The following is an 18,346-nucleotide window of genomic DNA, read 5'->3' as shown; positions in this document are numbered from 1 at the left end:
GCTTTGTTTGTATGTGATTAGATATTTCACAAGTGACTTACGTTAACAACACTATAAAGCCTTTAGTGTTGACTCAGGAATAATTGATATTATAAGTATTTATTTCAACACTATGCACATACTGTTACATGGAAGTAAGATCAACAAAAATTACAGTAATTATACAACACATGAGGCACAATGTGGCCTATTCAAAGACATTTTATGTTTTAAAAAAAGTTCAACCCCCCAAAAAAATATATTCAAAAAACTATCTGATAGCCAAACTAATGCTGGCACTGTTTTACAAATCCACAATGTCATTAGTTGTCGGTGATTTTGCTTCATTTTCTACAATTTTCAAACACTGATCTGAAAACTCGGCAAACAGAGGCTCCTGCATGGCAGCCCTCATTGCTTCTTCTTTGGTGTCTGCGCTGTCAATGGACTGTAATAACTGCCTCAGATGGGGGTTGCAAAGAAGATCTCTCAGCTCTTTTGATTGACCTGTAGACAAAAAAGAAAACTACTATTTACACCTGACTTCTTTGAAAAACTTCAAATTGGATATGGAGTGCTGTCAGAAGAACTGAGGGGAAAAAATGAAAGGATAATGAATACCTAACAGCTGGAGCCTCTGCAGAGGCACTTTGTCAGTGACATCATCCTCATGCAGAAGATCCTCAACACTCCATGGCTCTGCAAAGACAGTAAAGCAAAAAGCTTTTCACACAGAGCATCAGAAAATCATGAAGGTTGAACTCTGTTGGTACTTTGATCACTGCTTCTACTGCAACACAGAAGTATTTTTACATGATTTTTTTTCTGTGATTTAATCTAGACAAGTGACAAATTTGAATAGAACAGAACACTAATTCAAAAAATCAGCTTGTCCAACTCTAGCTCAGTGTAATGTAGGAACAGAAATGCAGATAGATTATCACAGTAGTATTTTGTTTGTCATCTTTCTATATAGAGCAATTGTTTACAATAAGAATCACAGGAATGATGAGAGAAACAACAACGTACCAGCGTTAAAAGCATCCTTTGCTTCAGAGGCAGCGAGTGCGAGCTGCTGAGCAGGAAGGCAAGTGTCTATGGAGAGAAATTAAGTGGTGGATCAGTGGATGATGAGCAGTGTAATATTTTAGGATCACGGCTTGTTGAAACACACAATTATAATAACAAAATACTGAGATCAAGCTCATTTACCTTTGTGCCTCTTGTAGCAGCCAAGTGAACAACTACAACAGGAAAACATGATTAATTTAGCTTGCAGATAAAAATAATGGCTGAATCAAGGTAATACACACTGACATCAGTAACATCAGCCATGTTGTTTCCCATTGAATGTTAGAAAAATGGAAGCTCCACACAAATTTCCCACGGGGAGTAATATTCCTTTTGCTGTTAAAATAATTCACCTCATGTTTATTACGTTTGTGACTTTTGACATTTATTCCATTAATAAAGAATGTAGGCTCCACTTCCTGTAAGTCCTGCCTCTCAGAGTGGCATTTCATCAGCTGAAGGAGAACAGCATTTATTACCATTTGATATTCTTTAGAAATGTCAGGAAAGGTTTTAGATCTGAGAAATTCCTCATAACTGAGAATTTGATCTTCAATTTGTAAGTTTGCAAGAAACATATTCCTGTCAGTCCAGTGTTGCAAATATAGTGATTCATTGTTTCTGGTTATGCACTCATTGTTCCATATCATATTTTTTTGGGGAGAGAAATTGTGGATAAAGTATAATTTTGTTACCGAAGAAACTGTTGGTGAAATTTAGACAAGTTTTGTTGTAATTTTGTTTTATCATAATTACACAGTAATATAAATTTTGGGCCTCCCATTTTTCTAAAAATATTCTGCGGTATGAAACACCAAAAGTGTTCTGGAGTTTTCAAATATTCTTTTATCCATTTTAATTTAAAGGCTTGAAGTCCAATATCTCCATGCCACCTTCAACTCTCGGACCTGCTAACATCTCCTATTAATGATGGCATTCAGTTATTCGCAACAAAGATTCTCTTTCTGAACTGGTCTCTGGTTGCAATCTGCAACCTCACCGCTAGATGCCACTAAATCCTACACACTGGTCCTTTAAGTCAGATGCATAATCTGTTCACAATATTCTCATATTTTTAATATCTAGTTGCAAACGATCCCTTGTTTGAAAGTCGTGAGAGCCACTGTCATGTTTCACAGGCGTAGCTAACGTTACGTTAGTGTACTAACTCGTAGTTTAGCTTTAGCTGCTGTTTTTTGATATTTTTCTTTTTAGTTAGGTCTTAAAAACTTACTGATCTACCAAAGTTGTGGAAAATAGTCTTCCAAGATATTGATTACTGTGTGTGGATTCTTCATGCTCATATAACTGTTTTAACTTTTAAGTAGCACAGTAAAAAACTAGCCAAACAAACCGGAAGCTAACTAGCTCGCAGACAAAGCTGACGTCACTTACTATCTGATTTTGCAGGCTGGACATCTGTATTTTGGTGTCTGTTCGGCGCACACGCTGCATAGCTGCATCTTCTTGGGTAAAATAATAAACCACGGACACCTTGATCAGTTGTTTTCCAATTCGCACGTGTGCGACGACAGGAAATACGTAATATCGCTTCCGGCCAATCTTTCCTTCAAAGTAAAAGCAGGTCACTTCAGCTAAGAATAAAAATAAAAGTCATACTATGACACATTGACACAATCAAAACACTGCTGGTGTGAGTTTAATCTTTTCATTCATCATGTATGTAATGTTTCAATCAGCATAGTGTACTTTACACAACACTCAGCTGCATATTTAAAATTATACATATTACTGCATATATATTATATATAGATATTATTTTATTATCATTATTTTACGTTTTTGTGACCAACCTTTTTATTGCTTCTCCCCCCATGTAGTTTGGAAAGGGTACAGGAAACACAACAGAAAGGGAAATGTCATGCAAAGACTATACACTCCATGTGAAACAAAAACTGAGTCAAGATGTATCAACATCTCTGGTCTTTACATTACCAAAACAACTCAGCAAAAGCATGATCTATACCATATACCCATTGGCTGCAAAGAGAAGAAAAAAGACTATAGCTGCCAAGCTTACCATATCATCTATTTGTACACACATATTTAAATTTATGCTGTACATAGCATATGTCTACTGTTGCAGAGTATACAGGTTCTTGAAATATACAGTCCAGTCACCCAGATGGAAAAACAGCATGTCAAAGAAACTGTACCCTCTTCCCACCTTTGCCCTCCATATCTGTTTACCCCCCCAAAATTACAGTAGTACAGTAAATACAGAGTAGTTTGAGCTCTTGAGCGACCTTCATCAATGCTTGAATATATTCTATTTTAGCTTCTTGTGCCTGGGCACAAAACAATAAATTACTATGTTATAAATAAGGAACTCAATAAAAAAAAGCGGGGAAAAAAGCAGGAACTGAACTCAACTATCATTCCATTGAAATATGCTAAGTTTGTGGGGAGGTTTCCATGTTATAACCAGGATATGTTTTGCTGCTGTTAATTCTGCAAACAAAACTTTATGGTTATGGTTGATTAATCATTCAATAACATGACATGGTTTATGGAAGAGAGAGAGGATGGGGGCAACCTTTGTACAAAACAAGTACACTTTTGAACAAACCCACACAATATGGTTGTAAGTACCAATTGATTTTGGAATGCATAAGATGCATAAAGGGTTTTGAGTAATTCTTAATTGGCATATTTTTCTTGGTGTTAAGTAAAATTATATATAGATACATATATATATGTGTGTGTGTATGTGTGTGTGTGTGTGTGTGTGTCTGGATATGCATGCCACTCCTCTGGGATAAAAAGGGAAACTGTCCCCCCACCCCCACCCCCCCCTCCAGAAGACACTTGACACTGACAGGAAAGAGAATTCATAGAGAGCAGGAAGAAAGTCATGACCAATGATCAAGTGAAGCAAAATAAGAAGGATGGAGGAGAGATGCCGCTTTTACAGAAACTATAAAGAGCAACAAACCTGTAAAGCAGCATATTTTGACCAGAATTACATCAGTTGTATTAAAAACTAAAACTAAACTAGATAATAAACTAGAAATTGTTGTTATTATCAGGTCTGAACAATAGAAATAAAACGATCCATGTTGGTTTAGTTAACATCCTTTTTTATTGAATGAAAATACAGTATAACATCTTCTCCACCAACAGAAATGATTATACATGTATATATCTACATCTATATATTTATCAAGCACACACCACTGACCTATATAACACAAACTATTCTTGCACAGCTGTAACTTGAGAGTAGCAGGTCTGGTTACAGGGTAGAGTATGGAATGGAGAGCAGTCTCGTGACTGATTATTGGGCATATTCCCGATGTCACAGCTGCCCATTCACATCATCCACATCGGTCGGGAAAGGCAAAGACACTTGGCCACGGTCAACATCAGAAATCCAACGTACATCCAGATCTGTGAGGAAATCAGAATTAAATGGTCATCACAAGTCATTACATCAATGTTTTCTGTTAAAATTCAACCACTTGTTTGAACCAACTATACAGTATTTTATCAGTATGGTAATAGTGTTTATGCACAATAATATTTTTTTCTTAAAGTTGCCACTAAAGGTTATTTTCATTGCTGATGAATATGCATACTATTTTCACAATTAATCATTTGGTCAATAAAATGTTGGAAAAAAGTTAAATATGTCCATCATTATTTCCAAAAGCCCAAGTTAAAATTTTCCAAAAGCAAAAAAAAGCCAGACATCTATCAACAACAAAAAAAGAAAAGAGACAAGCAGGAAACCCCCACATTTGAGAAGCTGGAAACAGTGAATGTTTTGCATTTTTTTAAAAAAATGACTTTTTTGAAACGATTATTCACTTATTAGAATTGTTCCTCATTCACTGTCAGTTTACTTAAATTATCAGTTGTTTTAAGCTTTCTTTTTCTAACAACTAATCTAAGTTTAAGACATCAAATGGATCATATTAGTTACTCTACCTGTGCAAAAATGGAGCTTAGTCTGGTTGTATTATAATGTAAACACCGTGGATGGTAGACAGCTGTAAAAACAGTAGCCTGTAGGTGTTACAAGGGTGCTCGATCCATATGCTCATATCAGATCGATCCTATTTACTGTGCAAATCCAGTAAGAGAAGCAAACTTAAAATTTCCAGCACATATTAAAATGCTGCTGATTGTGACACAAAAGAAGGCGTTGTTCACCTCACTGCTCGACTAGACCACAGGATCTAGTTATGTAAATATTCAAGCAGGAGGTAGTTTTGTTCAGCCATAAAGGCCCATTGTTTAACAAATAGGACTTTCAACACTTCTTATTTCCAGACAAAAGAGGCACATTGTTACCTGTACACATCAAGACGACGAGCTCTTGGTTCTCCTGCGTTTTATCTCGCTGTTGTGATATTTCTCTGCTATTTTCCTCTCGTGTCCGGAGGGGGAATGGCGGTTTGTGTTCAGCTCGATCTCTCTCTTGGATCTGCCTTTCCCTCCAGCATGGCACGAGTATTCAACCAGGTTGTAATAGTCATACTGATCGTAAAATGCCTCCTCGAAAGAAACAAATCTTTCCATATCTGTCGCCATTTGGGAACGAAGTGTAGTAGTTTCTACCAGACAGCTCTCTTCGCGAGTAAACAGATGATGTCACCCTGTGTTTATATACACGCAGTCACGTGATCATGGCTGTGACGTTTGATAGTTTTGGCTGTGGAAATATTGACTATATTGTATTTATCGTTTTTATTACTTGAAAATAACAAATGAATTATAGTTTGTTCTGTTATGTCATTATACATTAATTTCTGGAATTAATCTGTTTTGTTTTTTCTTTGATTTGTTTCTCTTATTTTGTGAATAAAGTTTGTTATAGACAGACAGACAGACAGACAGACAGACAGATAGATAGATATACGGATAGATAGATAGATAGATAGAGTACTTTATCAATTCCAAAGGGAAATGAAAGGGTTGCAGCAGCCACCTGACATAAATCAAAATACAAAAACAATGAGGTAGGTAAAAACAATTAACAAATAAAATTAAAGGCTAAATTATATACAATCACTAAGTAGACTAACTCAAATATAAAAAAATAAATAGAATAAATAAAATTAGAATAGAGACTAGAGCTATAATCATAACTATAATACTATTTGCTGAGTTTACACTGTTCAATAATGTTAATATATGAATCTGAAATCTAACAGATATGATGAATAATGTAGTAAAATAAAAGGTGATCAGTCTGTCTTCACTGTGAGAGGAGGAGTCCCCTCCCCGTCACAGAGGAGAGTCACTGTACAGACTGATGACAGCTGTCAGCTGTATGCATGACAACAACATCAACAACATTCATACATTCAACATTCATCAATGTTGGATATTAAAACAGTTAATCATAACACTAACTATTTAATAATAGTAGCCTAAGTGGTAATAACAATGTTGCTGACGTGTCATTGTTTTGTGAGAAATTAAATTTAGGGACCTTTAATGACTGAAATATGGCCGGTCTCGGCTATGGAAATATTATTATCTAATAAAGTTAGGGCAATGCACAAAGTGCGGCTACAATGAAGCCTAATGTACAGTCCATTTATAGAGATTAATCCACAAATCACAGTTAATATAACACTCAACCATATAGGTCACTCTTTTCCAGTTATTATCGTTCTGCACAATGTATAATAATAAATATTTATATTGCACATTGCACACCGTATAATAATAATGATAATAATTCTACTCTTGCTTTATTATTTATTATTATTATTTTTATTTCATATTTCATTACATACTATGTATATAATCATTGCACTATGGATAATAACTATTTTTTATCTATCTCACTACTCTCATTTTATTATATACGACGGATATAATTACTGCACAATGTATAATAACAACCTTTTCTGTTTTGCTATTTAACTATTTATATTGTTTTATTCTATGTTGTGTGTGATGTGTGCTGGGCAGTGCTGCTGTGACACATTTCCCTCTGGAATAATAAAGTATTTCTTATTCTTATTAAATAATAGATAAAAGAACAGCAGAACACTGCGTTGTCAGAAACCAGTGCATGCCTGTTACCTGATGGTTGTTTATTTTCTTGAATATTCCATGTTAAACCTGTTTCAGTTTATAAGTCCTTGCTCAGGGTGGTGTGTGCACTGTTACTCCTCTGCAGCTGCAGCTCTGCAGCTCGGCGGCCCGCCCTCTGTGTGGCGCGTGCTGACGCGTTTCCACGTCGCAGCTCTGTCTCGCGAGCTCGCTGCGTATGTATGCGTGTCTCCAGCTAGGCCAGAGAGTGATGGCGGCGCCCGTCCTGAGAGTGTCCACCCCTCGGTGGGAAAGAATAGCCAGGCTTCTAGTTTGCCTGCTGGGCATACTGCTGTCTCTTTATGCTTTTCACGTCGAGAGGGAAAAGGCTCGGGATCCGAGTTATAAGGCCATGTGCGACGTCAGCAGCTCCATCAGCTGTTCAAAAGTGTTCAGCTCAAGGTAATTTGAATTCAGCAAAGAGCGCCGACAGTGAAGCTCAGTGAAGCTTTCTGCTATTGTGGCAGTCAGGGAAGGGCTGCGCGGGTTTTGCTGTCAAATGCACTCATAACATTTGCGCGCTGGCTGCTGGAGCTAACTGCAAACTATAACTGCAAGCTGCTAGTTTAACAACCTGTCTGATATATGTGAAATGTTAGCTTTCATTTAATAAGCACATCATTAGCTATATAGCCCGATGAAGCTAACTGCTAACCATTAGCCAACGCGACCCATCTGTTAACGTTGTACTTCTTAGCCAGCAAGCTATCAACAGAGCTACCGGTACTGTTAAATTATCGATTGATAATGTTAATTGATCACACTAGCTGCTCTCTGTGTGTATGTAACTGTTATTCATTTGTATCACCAACTTAAGCTCAAAAGTTATCAGTAGCTTGTTCAGACTAACGTTATTGTGAATGTGTGTGTGTTTGCTGTTGCTGGATGAAGCCTTTCATTCCTAAACTATGTGTTTTTGTTGGTTACCTGGTTTATTGTTGATAGCTTTAGCAAAAGTAACTTTAGCTGTCACCCTGCTGTCATTGGCTGTCGTGCTAATGTCACCGGCTCTCAAGTCAGTCCGAGGGGTTAAACCCTACACCACCCTGGTTACCTAAAGGGACAGTGCGCACAGCTGCTCCAGAGGACAGTGGAGGGGACTGTGACAGTGTTGGCTACAGTACCTGAAAGTGTCAGTGCTGCTCACCATCACACATTGTTACCAGTTAGATAACTCCACAGATGAAGCTGCTTCCTAAAATCACAGCTCGCGTGTAAAATCAAGTCTGTTAAGTTGTCACACCAGCTTTACTGTGGGTAATGCAACTGTTAGTGAATAACCCCACCTATCTGATCTCACTGAATGACAGACTTGGCCCAGAGCAGATACTCAGCATAACAGGAATGCAACCTGGCTAGGATTTATTACGTACATTTGTAAGATGAGTGAGTGAGTATTAAGAGACAGCCTTGCCATTGTCATCTAAAATAAACTGTGAGCCATCAGTTGTTAGTACATATGTATGTGTATGTGTGTGTGTGTGTGTGTGTGTGTTTCAGAGCGTCTACACCTAATGTACTATTTGTAAAGACTGAATGTCATAATTTTGTCACTCTAAATGAAGAATTACAGCAGTTTCTACTTCAGTCCAAACAATCTTGGTGTCCAGCGGTCTGATCTCTAACAGCATCCAAGGACTATAGATAAACTCGATACTCTATATCTTTGGTGATGCAATGTGTTGTATTTATGTATTTTTAAATGTCCGCTCTGTGCATGCTTCCTTAAATGGCTATCAGTTTGAGATAGAGCCTTGAAACAAAAGCCAGAGTGCCTGCTGTAGTGAAATGAATGGAAAACATGACTGCCTATATATGGGGGGAAAAAAAACATAATTTATTAGACATGGGGAATAAACTCCCACAAAGTCCAAACTGAAATGTGATTGGTAAAGCATATTGCACACTAAGAGATAGAGACGTGCTATTTTTTGTTATTTTAAAATTATAACACACTTGGATAGAGGCGTTAAGCTCTATCATGCTTCATTCTTCCCAAATATTTCTCCGCATGCTGTTCAGAAGTCGACTGTTGGTTGTCAAGACAGTCACTGAGACACAATGAGGCATTTTGTTGTGGTAAATGAGAAGAAAGGTCTGAGTTATTGAACCAGCCTCTTATCCTTATGCTCCTGGTGTAGAGCCTCAAGACACAAGAACAACTTTACACATTCATATTGAATTAATTGTTCAGTAATTATTGGGTCATATGAGAAGAAGAAATAAGTGTACGAATAGTGATATAACTGCACAGTCGCATCAATGTATCTCCAATTCACAATCACTACTTTGCACATGCTGTGTTATAATGTGTGTTATAATACGCAAGAAATGAAATCCACACTAAAAGTTTGTGTAGCATGGTAGAGCAGTTACACTGTTTCAGAGCAATAAGTGTTAATATTCTTGCTGAACACATTGGATACATTGAACATTCCCAACAACAGAGTGAAACTACTCAATCAAGTAAAATGAACGTCTCTTTATCTTTTAATGCGCTGGCTGTTGATTGGTTTTGTTGGAGAGTCACTGAATCTATCAGCACGTACAAAAACATGTTGAAATATGCAATAAATAGAATCTCAAACCGCTTTAAAGCAGGGCAAAAGCCTCAGTTTTACTCAGCAAACAAATACAAACTGGAATGTGAGACGTAATGTGTTGCACACAGTAGGTTTAAAGTTAGTGGGGGACGTTGGTATTAATGGGTGGGGACAAGAGAGAATAGTTGACATCAGCACGAGTAGTTGCACCACAGAAACTCAGACAAATGAAATGCCACTCTCTTGAGACAGCACTTTAAGAGCTCTTATAATCAGGCAAATTCAATAAAGGGGATTCCTTTTATGGGCTCTCATCTGTCACATGCACTGAAGAATTTGGTGGGGCAACCTGGCCTTAATCGTGGTACTCAAGTTATGTCAATAAGATTTTCCATTGCAGTCACACCAAGGTCAAATAATGAAGAAATACTTATTGTTTTACAGCATTTGTTTTCTCCTCTTGAAAGGTCCAGATGGGTTTAGTTTGCAGTTTATCAACTGGCCAATCCCATCCATCAGAATGTTCTCTGTAGAGCTGCAACGATTAGGCAATCGCTAACGATTTTGATAAACAATTAATTGTTTCAGTCATTTTCAAAAGCAAAATTGCAAAACTTTCTCTGCTTTCAGCTTGTTCAGTGTGATGATTTGCCGCTTTTCTCTGTTTTATATCATTGTAAACTGAATATCGTTGGGTTTATTGGTCAGACAAAACTGAACATCTGAGGACGTCACCTTGGACTTTTTTTTTACTGTTTTGTGACATTTTACAGACAAAATGATTGAAAATAGTCAGTTAGTTAGTTACAGCTCTAGTTCACTGAACACAGAAATACTTATAATATATATTAATGTAATTTGCCTGTCATAAAACAGTTTTATTTAAATTATTTGACCTGGGTCTGATTGCTGTAAACTGCGTGTTAGTCCCTCTCATTGGGTTTTGATAGCACTTTGACCGATCCAGTCTAGTTTGTCACTTTTCTTCTGTATTCCTTAAAAAAGTAATAACTACCTTCTGTGCTGCTGTTGTTTTGTGGTTTAGGTGGGGTCGAGGATTCGGACTCCTGGGCTCCATTTTTGGAAATGACAGTGCACTGAACCAGCCAAACAGTGTCTACGGGATTGTCTTTTATGCTTTTCAGCTCTTACTAGGTAAGATGTCATTTTATTCAGAGAAATCTATGAGTACTGCAAATTCAGGTGACAAATCTCACTTGCCGTTGCACAACTGGGGCTGACTCAACACTCAGCCTTCTTCTGTCACGGCTATATTTGACCAAACCTGACTCACATGACACTGAAATTTTATGTAGTGACTATGTATAAATATGATTTTATAATTAGATGGCAGGCTAACATATTAGTGTAGTGACCATAAATATAACAAAAGGAACAAAAGGCCTTGATTGCTGCTGATAGTGGCTTCCTTCTTGACCCTTAATTATATAAATAATACTATGTTTGTCAGTATGATTCATCATACATATTTCTCCGCATGAGTAACTTGTTTTAACTTGAAGGTTTTTCCCCTTGGTTACTCTCACAGTCATACTCTCCTCCCCTCAGTACATAGATGATATTGCTGACTCAGTCATGCTGCTTTGACATGTTTGCCTGCCGAGTGGCCTGTAGACTTGCTCGGCCACCTGGAGCTGGAACAGAACAAGAGGTCCTTTTAGCCACAGCAGTTACCACTCATTTGACTAACACAATAGAGGCCCAGTTAAGCCAAACTGCTACAGCGGGTCAAGATTTCCATATTAAAGGCAAGACTCCTCAGTTTCAGAACTTCCATTATTCTTACGCCCTCGGACGGTCTAATATTAGCGGGCAAGACTCCAGAATCTTAATCTTAATCTCCAATTAATACCAGTGTACAGCTTAGGACGACTGTTGAAACAGACAGAAGGGCTTTGCTGTAGACTGAAATTTATATCCACATGAAATGAATGCTAGAGTTGTGTCTTATCCCAGAACACTGCCCATGTGCAGTATCTCTCAGGAGTTTTATTACATTTTTCCTTTTTTTATAATTTAGTGTTATGAAGAAAATGGAGCTGGGCCATATGGATAAAATCTTCTATCATGGCATATGTTTTATTGTATTGCAGTATGGATATATACTGTGGTATAGTAAGTTACTTGACAAGCTGTTAAGAGTACTCCACCCATTTAGCGCTGCACTCCTAAAACGCTGTTAGAAAACTGATGCAGCAGAACCAGATATCTTTGTTTTTATTCCACACTTTCTTCTTGCTTGTCAAAACCTGACGCCTACATTGCCCCCAATGCAACTCTACTTTATTCACTCAACCGTACAGATTTGAGTGTGTTATGCTAGCAGTAGCCTCTAACCTAAAGCAGAGATGAGGAGTGTCAACAGAGGTCTGGGAAGCTCGCTTCTTTCTGACTCCACACCCTCAGATTCTTTTTTCCTTTTCAAACTCGAGTGACATCAGATTTTATGCCGTTCCCTCTGGGGCCATAAAAGTCTTTATACAACATGTTTTACATATGCAGTAGTTCTCCCCAATGCCTGTTAACAGACTTTGATGTGTAAAATCGGTGGAGTTCTCCTTTTAATGGATAAAATAACTAGACAAGATTGTTTGTTTTTTGATAATCTAGCAAATTCTAATGGTCTAAAACACTAAGAGATGTTAAAGGGATAGCTGCCACAAACTAAACAGCACGTCACATTTCTAATGTTTGACTAAATTCACATCGCCTCACAGTATATACTATCACATAGGCCATTTTCATGCTTAAAGACCTCCCCTGTACTACGACAACTGTATAAAGATCCCCTACTGAACTGTAGCTGATTTTTCTGTCATCAATAATCATAGAAAGCAACAATGTTTGAAACAGTGAGCACCATTGGCCGCCACAGCCCTCACACACTGTATCCAGTTCATTTATCCCTTGAGAGTTGCCAGTCTACAGTATGTGACTCAGTCATGTGCAGACAAACCAGAAACTGTTTAGCTGGGCATTTTGCCAGTCAGAGAAACTAGGACCCTCCTATTCCAGCGTAGGTACGGAGCAGCCAACGATTTTGTAATAATGGATAAAGTGGAGCATCCTAGATTCAAATCAAATGTATGACTGATGATAAAGATGGAAGGAAAGTAGAATCCTCATCTGCTGTTTGTCAGTGATTGTTACAAACCTGATGAAATAAAACAAGCACAAACACAGAGGAAACTTATCTTCAGAACTGTGACTGCACCTCATGTGACAACAGAACGATATGACCAGTCTATTCAGTGTTTAAGCTGAATGTCATCACGAGGAGGCTGATCATATAAATAGAGAACCACTCAGAGAAAAAAGCAGACTCATCAGGTTGCTTGTGTTTTGCAAGGTTATGTGTTTTTTCTTGTCTAAGCCGTAGTTTGTGTTTCTTGCCATAGGAATGACTGTCAGTGCAATGGCCGCCCTTATTCTCATGACGACATCCATCTTGTCGGTGGTGGGTTCGCTCTACCTGGGGTACATCCTCTACTTTGTCCTAAAGGACTTCTGCATCATCTGCATCACCACATATGCGCTGAACTTCATTCTCTTTATTCTCAACTACAAGCGACTGGTTTACTTGAATGAGGCCTGGAAGCAGCAGCTCCAGGCCAAGCAGGACTAAAGCTGTTAAGAACGGCAAGAAAAATACGACAAACAAACAAAAAAAAAAAAAGAAAGAAAAGAAATGTGACCTCTGAACATTTGACTTGCCACCAGGAGACCTTGCTTCCAATGTTTATTCTGCTGTGTGTTCAAAAAAAAATGAAGAAATTTAACTTAAATGTTGGGCCTGACATCTCTATGTTGATTGCAAACACGGAAGGATTTATAAGTGAAAGGTAATTTTCTTTTCATTTCTTTTACCTTGTTTAACATTGTACTCACTTAAGGAAGGGGCTGGATGTGTGAGTGTGCGTGTGTGTGTGTGTGTGTTTGGGGGGGAAACACATCAGCCCGAGCAAGCAGAGGCAGAAGGCCACAATACAGAACGATGGAGGACAGCTCTCTTTTGAACAAAAAGGATCGCAGAATGGAAGAAAAACAGGACATTAAAGGGGATTACTTGAACTGGTTAGAACGGTCCTATTACTCCACAGCAGACCTGCACTAAAACTATGAGAATGGGTCCCAAAATTAGAAAAAACACTCGTTAGGTTATAATAGTTTGCAGATAAGGTTCTATGGCAAGGTGGGGGAGGTGGGGGGAGGGGGCAAAACGATTAACATTTATACAGAATAGTTTTTTTTTTTTCCATGTTTACACTTTGTAGTATGTTTCTGTTTGAAGAGGACCACTAAAAATGAACACGGGACAATGTGAGATACTGTGTGTAGATCAGTCAGATAGTTTGTTTTGCAATTCTGTAAATAGCTGCTGAGCAATATTCCAGGCTAGATTGTGATTTTAGTGTTGACACAAACCTTTAAGGAATATTTAAAAAAAAAAAAACAACAAAAAAAAACAACAACAACAACTGACAAAACAGGAGAAAACGTCAGTAAATCCGGAACAAAAAGTGATCGAGGTCACAGTTAGGCGGACAAGTCTGAAGATGCGTTTGCGGTCAGTTCGGGACACCTCACGTCCTGCGATCCTGGTCAGGCATGCAGTTCAGAGTTGTGTGGATTTCTTTGTTGTAAGTGGTTATTGTTTCATCTGAAGCCACCGACACAAGTCTTTTAAACAGAACTAGAGGTTCTTTTCACAAAGTTTGCATAAAGGCACCCTCGCTCTTTTTTTTTTTTTTTTTGTCAATGTGTGAAAAGCATTTCTGACCACCATACAAGTGGGACCCATAAAGACTTACGTGCCTAAAGGAGTGTTAAGGTGATTTTTTTTTTTTTTTTTTTTTTTTTTTTTTTTAACTTTTTTTTGGGGTGGGAGGGTAGGGGTAATGTCATGTTAACACCAGTTTTGCTCGTTGTTTTATTGTCACAGGTCCAAGGCTTTATTTTTATGATCACAATATTTTGTAAATTAAGATACCAGTGAAGTGTTTCTCCCTCCCTAATAGAGTCTCATGAGGTAGCAAAGGCTGCTACACTGTGATTGTCTGCTCAACGACAGAGCGGCCGGGTGGCAGAAGCATCTCTTGCAGTTTCGGTTGCGTTTAATGCTCATCTGGCTTTTTTTTTTTTTTTTTTTTTTTTTGTTCACTGTCCGGGCCTGTATACATTTGATGTCAATTGAACAGTAACAGTGATCTTGCCAAGCTGAGTTACAGTTCATTTGCAAGGATGTGAACAAAACTCTGAAAATGTAACGCTTTGTTGACATGAATGGCAGAAGGTTAACGAGGTGTAACAGTATGTTAAGCCATATTGTGGGGTTTATGGGACTTTTGCTCCGGTAGGAACAGATATCCAAGTTGCTGATGGTTTTCTAAGATGAACAGCAGCAGACAGTCAGTGAAGCTTTTCATTAAGAGGTTGGTCAAACATAGTCAGACAGATCGCAGTACTGGAAAAGCAACCACAGCTTGCAGTGGCTTTTCCAAGAAATCCACAGTACTGTCAAACACGCTTAACAGTTCAGCACCAAGTGACAAGAGAAGGAACATTGTCTTGTTTCCATCCAGAATCCACCAATCAAAGTATCCTACTTTTCAGATGCATGGTACACTTTCTCCCTGGCTCTAAGCATAAGTCGGCCATCGGACAATCTTACACACTGAAAGATCTATAATAATAATAATGGTAATAATTGTAATAATGTGATTCATCTGTGGTGTTTAATAGTTTCCATCACTGCTAGTCTCCAGTCTGTCCCCCTTCACGTTTCATAGAATTCAAGTTCTCTTACCCATCTTTTTTGTGGAGGATGAGGGTTGTTTTAAGTATTGATGATAGCAACTGTCAGGAATTTCCAGTGACGTGCTTCCTGTGAGAACAGATGAAGTCACCCCCGCCTCCCCCCCAAGATATTTTACTACTTATCATCTATACATTTTACATCACTGTTACCCATTTTCCAAAGTGTTATATTTATGAAATGGTTTTTCCGAAACTCCAGGCAGACGGTGGTTTCCATTCATTTCACCTTCTGATGACGTAAACTTGAAGAGGCTTGACACTTCCATCACTTAATCCTTCACAGTGAGGATCATACACACTGTTTGCCATGTAAATATTTGTCTTCTGAGTTTGAGTACCAACTGTATAGCTTTTAAATGTCATGCACAAGTGCACAAAACTCTTCAGTCTGACATAATATCAAATCTTTGAAACTTGATTTTAATGCCACACAGAAAAGAATGGAAACCAATGGCTGCCTGGAAGAGAAACTCACTTTGGAAAATGGTTGCCAGTTATGTGAAGTTGACATGATTGGTAGTAAACTGGCAAAAACATGTGAGCACCAGTACAGTCTTAACAAGTTGTATGGTCCTCCATATAATGGTTTAAATGTTTGCACGTCACGATTAAGATCTTCCTTATACAGTATTGCCTTGTCGGGCTAACATCAGGTTCTTTTTCATCTCAACTCAGAGTGAGTTTAGCAGCCACACTGTTTTTGTCTTTTTCTGGGAAAACCTGTGCACTCACATGTAAGAAAAGTCTCCTATGGATTCACTATGAAGTCATTTTTTTATTTAGGGAAGTCAAACTGACATAACTTGCTAGTTTGTTATTTTTAGGCAACAACTATGGGTCCTGTGAGTACTGACCATAGAAGCAACAAGCGTACAGTAGGTAGCCTCTCATTTCACCCAGGATTCCAGTCATATGCAAGCCCTATTACACTAGTCGTGTGCAGTTACTTTAAAGAGACGGATAAGGAATTTGGATGTTGGGTCAAAAGTTGAAAATCTTCAGCTGGTAAAAGGAATCACCATGATGTGTGACGATTTAATGTAAAAAAAAAAAAAAGAAAGGTCAAATCAGTCGATACTGCATTTTCATATATATTCATTTAGGCCCTGAGGTATAACTGCCATGTTAGTTGCATCACCAATGCCAACAAAAGTGCCTTCTGTTTGATCACTAGGCCTTGAGCCAAAGACGAGCAACAGTAATAGCCTTTGTAAAAATGAAGAATGGTAACTGTAACAGGCACTTCTGCTTGCCTTCCTCAAGATGTAATCTGATCAATTGGTAATTCCCAAAGATATCCAGTATCAGTGCAAAAATCCATTTACAATTTCCAGACAAAATGCCCTGTCAAATCAACGGCCGTTCCCTTTTTCCTTCCTAAACTCCACTATATAATTCTCATCTTTATTTTGTCTAGCTAGGATTTGTTTGTTAGCTAAGAATTCACTCTTTAAATTTCAAGATTGTAACTTTCTTTTTCCCCCCCATCATTAATGATGCCCTTTAGCTGTATAGACTGTTAACAATCTGGGTTATTTTAGTAAAAAAAAAAAGTTGAGGGGTTGGAGGGCTAGGAATCCATGTGTCAGCATAAAATGTTTATTAAATTTCTTTGTGGAGGAAAACTTACTGGGTTTGCTTCTGTATTGCCAAATATGTTTTAAAATGCTGTATTTTCTTACATGGAAAAGTGTTACATGAATGGTAGGAGGGTGTGAAAAAATAAAGTTGTTTAAATCCAGCTTACCTTAAGGGAAACCGTGGAAAAGGTTTGACATGAGAACATTTTTAATTGTGTCATTGTCATGTGGAAATGATCTACCATTAAAACATTCCCTCTGAAACCACCTGTCATTTTAAGTTTTTTGAATGAATTGAAATACTATTAAACATGTAAGAGTGACTATCGCTGCTGAATTTAAACATTTTGTTACTTTGACATTGAGGTTTAGGAGCAAAAACAGATTATTTTTAATCTAGTTACAAGTTGGTAATTGTTAAACTCATTTTAAGTCTTACCAATTTTTTTTATCTGCTCTACTTTATTAGTAAAGAGCGATATACAAAATATTGGGGTAGCAATTTACCTAAAGTACTTAAATTGCCTAAATAATAAATATCCAATCTGTCTGTCAGTGCTAGTACTTTGAATGTCACTTTACATTTATTTTGTTACTTAAAATATTTAAAAGAGTAGATCACTATAAGAGATTTGGAAGCATACTGGATTGAGATGTAAGGATGTAGGTTTGGTTTCAGAAGCGTGTGGGAGTGGAGACAATGAAGTCAGAGATGCATTTATATCGATCTAGCAAATACCATAACATGATGAGACTGAGTATCATGCTTTTTATAATGGTAGTATAATAGACATTTTGAAATGCTAATTTGCTGCATTATTAATGCACTAAACTATTACTAAAATCATATTTAGCCTTTTCTCGTCAGCTGTTTCAGCCCCAACAACCTCCAGCAATGAGATGGGGCAGCTTGTACAATGTTGAGTTGTGGACAAGAAGTTCACAAAGCTTGTTGCTGTCACACAGCAACAATAAAATTCAAGCCAATTTAGACAAGCAATTCAAACTTTTGATAACACTTTACTTTGAGTTCCCCTATTTGGCATTTACAAGCAGTATATAAACATAATATATGGTTTATAACACACTGATGTAGTTATGCTCAGATGTAAGGGCACTTTTAAGTGTTTATCTAAAGTATTTGTCAGCAATTATAACTTCTCACATGAAGACATTTTATATTATATATTACAACTGTGTTTCACTATATTGTCATTTATTATGAATGCTGCCAGCATTCAGTGATGGTTGCCAACAGACGGA

At 37.6% G+C, this 18,346-nt stretch overlaps 2 protein-coding genes across 2 annotated transcripts; one reads left to right on the top strand and one right to left on the bottom strand.

The window, feature by feature from the left end:
- Positions 1-80: 80 nt before the first annotated feature.
- znhit3 (zinc finger, HIT-type containing 3) lies at positions 81-2,612 on the bottom strand. The gene is made up of 5 exons (XM_067607532.1): positions 2,446-2,612; positions 1,192-1,223; positions 1,009-1,074; positions 601-678; positions 81-486 (listed from the first exon to the last, which is right to left on the bottom strand). The coding sequence occupies exons 1-5, from the start codon at positions 2,511-2,513 to the stop codon at positions 284-286; spliced, it is 447 nt and encodes a 148-aa protein (XP_067463633.1). The 5' UTR covers positions 2,514-2,612; the 3' UTR covers positions 81-283.
- A 4,633-nt stretch (positions 2,613-7,245) lies between these two features.
- Positions 7,246-16,563, top strand: vkorc1l1 (vitamin K epoxide reductase complex, subunit 1-like 1). Its single transcript, XM_067607515.1, has 3 exons — positions 7,246-7,524; positions 10,711-10,820; positions 13,085-16,563. Exons 1-3 carry the CDS (start codon positions 7,301-7,303, stop codon positions 13,309-13,311), a joined length of 561 nt encoding a protein of 186 aa, XP_067463616.1. The 5' UTR covers positions 7,246-7,300; the 3' UTR covers positions 13,312-16,563.
- Positions 16,564-18,346: the final 1,783 nt, after the last annotated feature.

Source organism: Thunnus thynnus, chromosome 13 (genome assembly GCF_963924715.1).
Source record: "Thunnus thynnus chromosome 13, fThuThy2.1, whole genome shotgun sequence".
Taxonomy (NCBI): domain Eukaryota; kingdom Metazoa; phylum Chordata; class Actinopteri; order Scombriformes; family Scombridae; genus Thunnus; species Thunnus thynnus.
This window is presented reverse-complemented; position numbering and strand designations above follow the sequence as displayed.